Here is a 3715-nt window from a genome sequence, read left to right on the forward strand (position 1 = left end):
GTGTGTGTGTGTGTGTGTGTGTGTGTGTGTGTGTGTGTGTGTGTGTTTCTCTGTGTAGCTGTCGTGGATCTCCCTTTGAAGGCCTGGCTGGCCTTGAACTCACAGAGATCCACCTGCCTCTGCCTCCTGAGCACTGGAATTAAAGGTGTGCCACCACTGTCTGACAGGATTTTTATTCCTAATACTTTATTTATACATATTTATTTCCTATGGGGGGGGGGAGCATGTAGAAGTCAGAGGACAACTTGTAGACAACTTGTGGGAACCCATTCTCTCCCTCCACCAGGTGGGGCGGAGGGCTGGAACACAAATGCTCAAGCCTGGCGGCAGGTGCCTTCACCCCCTGAGCCATTTCCTGAGCCAGTAATCTTGTTTGCAAAGGCCTCAGTGAGTCCCCTCCAAACACCAGACGCCACATCACAAAACTGTGTGAGAGAGGTGTGGCGACAGTAGCATGGAATCCCAGGTACCTTTGTCACTTTGTCATCAAGCGTGACATTCAGCAGAAAAATGGGGCTCAAGTGACTGGGGAGTTGACAGGTAGGACTCAGCCTCGAGTGGCTTCTCATCCTTCCAGGTCCTTTTGAACTTCCCAGGCTAAGAACATGAGGTCAGAGGGCAAGAAGGGGCAGAGGAGGGCTGTCAGGCAGTTACAGATAGAAGGATACAAAGTGCCTCCTACAGTGCTCATGGGTTAAAAACTTGGTCCACAGCTGAAGGAGACTGAACCATCGATACCCTAACATCATCAATGGATTTACCCACCGATGGAGTCCTAACTTCCTGAGGTGGCAGTGCTTAGGAACTGCATTCTTTAAATGTTCTTTATGTTTATTGATTTAGTGAAAGCATGTGTGTGTGTGTGTGTGTGTGTGTGTGTGTGTGTGTGTGCTCGAGCACATACTCGTCTGCATACCATGGCAAGTGCACATAGAGACACACCAAATAAAAGAGTAGTGTAAAATAGATATAAGCTAGGCACAGTGGTACATGCTTTTAATCTAGTACCTGAAAGCCAGAGCCAGGCCGACCTCTGTGAGCTGGGGACCAGCCTGACCTACATGAGACCTTGTCCAAAAATAAATAAAAGCCTTAACAATAAATGAGTAGCCTGGCACGGTGACACACAGCTTCAATCCCAGTACTCAGTTGAGCAGAGGCAGAAAAATCTCCGTGAGATCCAGGCCAGCCTGGTCTACACAATTAGGTCCAGGCCAGCCTAAGCTAAATAATGAGACCCTGTCTCAAAAGTGAAAATAGGGCCTGGAGAGATAGATGGCTCAGAGGTTAAGAGTACTGGCTGCTCTTCCAAAGGTCCTGAGTTCAATTCCCAGCAACCACATAAATATTTAAAAAGAAAAGTAAAAATAAACAAATAATGTGGAGAGAGACAGAGAAGACACTCGAAGTCTCCCTCTGGCCTCCACATGAGTACACAGGCTTACACACCCATAAAGCATGTGCGTGCACACTCACACAAATAAAGAAATAGGTCTTAACTTTTAAAAAGAAAGCACCCCCTCAGTCTACTTAATTAAGTTTCCCAGAGAAGTCACAGCCATAGAAAGGAGGCCGGTGACCAGGAGAGGTGACAGAGAGCCCTTGCTTAAGGGGCCCCTTCCGTTTGGAAAGACAAGCAAATTCCGGAGATGGATGGTGGGATGGGGTACCAACAATGTGAATATATTTAAGGACAGAGGCCCAGGCACTGGGGCTCGGGGTCTCTGGCCTGTGGCGTGAGGTGGACTCTTTCACAGGTAGGGCCTGGTGGGAGGAAGCTAGGGCTAGAGGATGTGCACCCAGGGGGATATTGGCACTTCTGCTCCTTCCTGGCTGCCATCAGGTGACCAGGCCTCCCCAACCGCGTGCTGTCACCAGGAAGGGCAGGGCTGCCAAAGACTCAAACCAAGGGCCAATGGGAACCTTTTCTCTCCTTGTCGCCTTGGACTGTCTTGCTTGGGAAGGACGGAACCCAGGGCTTTGTGCCTGCTGCATAGGCACTCCACCACTGAGCTACATTCCCCACCTAAATCTCTCCTCCTTTGAAGTGGATTATCTCAGGCCATTTGTCACACTAACGGAAAGCTGATTAACCCAGTCATGAAAATGTGTACTTAAACGTGTCCATGAAAACTACACCTTGTGTTATGCATATCTTACCACCATTTTTAAAAATGGATGCCGTTCATTCCAGCCCAACTTCTCTGACCATTGTCCTGGACCCCCAAGCCTGAACGCGTACCAGCCCTTCATCCAAAAGGCGATAGCCATTCAAATATGTGCTCTTTTCTAGAGCCTACCTGGAATTTCCTTTTCATTCTCTTCTTTCTTTCTGTTTTTTAAGATTTATTTATTTATTTTTATACGAATGGTGGTGCATGCTTTTAATCCCAGCACTCGGGAGGCAGAGTTCCAGGCCAGCCTGGTCTACAGAGTGAGTCCAGGACAGACAGGGCTAGCTACACAGAGAGACCAGTCTCAAAAAGCAAAAACAAAAAAAGATTTCTTTATTTCTATGTTTGTGTATGTATGACTATGTGAATGTATGCGGGGGCCCGAAGAGGCCAGAAGAAGGTACTGGATCTCCTGGAGCTTTTGAGACAGATCTCTCCGTGTTTTGAGCTGCCGATGTGGATGCTATGGGTGCTGGTCCTCTGGAAGAGCAGGAAGCAGGTGGGTTTTAACAGCTGAGCCATTTCTTCAGCCCACATTCTTTCTTGAAACATGCTCTCACTAGGCACCCAAGGCTGGCCTAGAACTTGAGGCTATCCTTCCGCCTCAGCCTCCCAAGGGCTAGGCCTATGAGCATGAGCTACCCCACCGGGCTTCCTCTGGAATTTTCCTTCTGTTCTGTGAGCCAGTGTCTGCAGACTTCTCCCTGTGCACTTTCTCAGTCTTGCTTCACAGGTGGGGAAACCAACTCAGAGGCCTAGTGACAGTCCCCCACCCAGGGGGACCTTGAATGCCAGCCTTGAATGCGTGTTGGTCAAATTCCAAATCGAGTCCTAATCACCAACGTGCCCCTTGCTTTTCCATCATCCTTTCCACTCTCTAACTGACAACTCACCTATGGGGAACCCAAGAGTGTCCTGGAACATAGGGGGTTCTCTGTCTCCTCCAACCCAAACCAGACTCACCAGACTAGAGGAAGCAGTGAATTCAGTTCCAGACACCTACCCTGCCCTACACAAACCCTGTGGTGATAGGTGACAGGATAGAAGTGGAAGCCATGGATTTTAGGACAAGGAGACGTGTACTCTATGACTGCCCCTCAGGGACTCCCCTTGGGGTCTCCTTACCCAGCTTGGCCAGCAGCTCTGACAGGACCTTGGTGTCCTTTTCCAAGGAGACTCTAGACTCTCTGATCCGGTGCTCCACAGTGCTCAGCCCAGAGGCCACCTTGGCAGGAAAGAACATCTTAGTGGCTCCCTGGGGTGTCTGGGTGTGCTGGCTAGCTTTATGTCAACTTGACACAAGCTAAAGTCATCTGAGAGGTGGGAATCTTAACCTAGACGATGCCCCCATTAGACTGGGCTGTAAGAAATTTTCCTAATTAGTGATTGATGTGGGAGGGCCCAGGCTTGGTGAGTGGTGCCATCCTTGGAATGTGGTCCTGGTTGCTATAAGAAAGCAGGGCACCGTGGCTCATGCCTGTAATCCCAACACTTGGCAGAGGCAGAGGCAGAGGCAGAGGCAGAGGCAGAGGCAGAGGCAG

General features: G+C 49.6%; 1 protein-coding gene across 2 annotated transcripts in view; it reads right to left on the reverse strand.

Moving 5' to 3' along the window:
* The window catches only part of Lamc3 (laminin subunit gamma 3), a 56212-nt gene that overhangs the window by 2178 nt on the left and 50319 nt on the right, over positions 1–3715 (reverse strand). Inside the window, exons 27-28 of one of the 2 annotated variants that reach the window (XM_055600790.1) lie at positions 3300–3399; positions 2612–2654 (exon numbers count right to left, since the gene is read on the reverse strand). In XM_055600790.1, coding sequence (XP_055456765.1) covers positions 2638–2654; positions 3300–3399 — 117 coding nt within the window. In that variant the 3' untranslated portion in view covers positions 2612–2637. Of the gene's footprint in view, positions 1–2611; positions 2655–3299; positions 3400–3715 lie in introns of those variants that run through there. The other variant, XM_055600789.1, reaches the window with a different exon arrangement.

The sequence above is a fragment of the Psammomys obesus genome, unplaced genomic scaffold (assembly GCF_907164565.1).
Source record: "Psammomys obesus unplaced genomic scaffold, mPsaObe1.curated_primary_1811, whole genome shotgun sequence".
Classification (NCBI taxonomy): domain Eukaryota; kingdom Metazoa; phylum Chordata; class Mammalia; order Rodentia; family Muridae; genus Psammomys; species Psammomys obesus.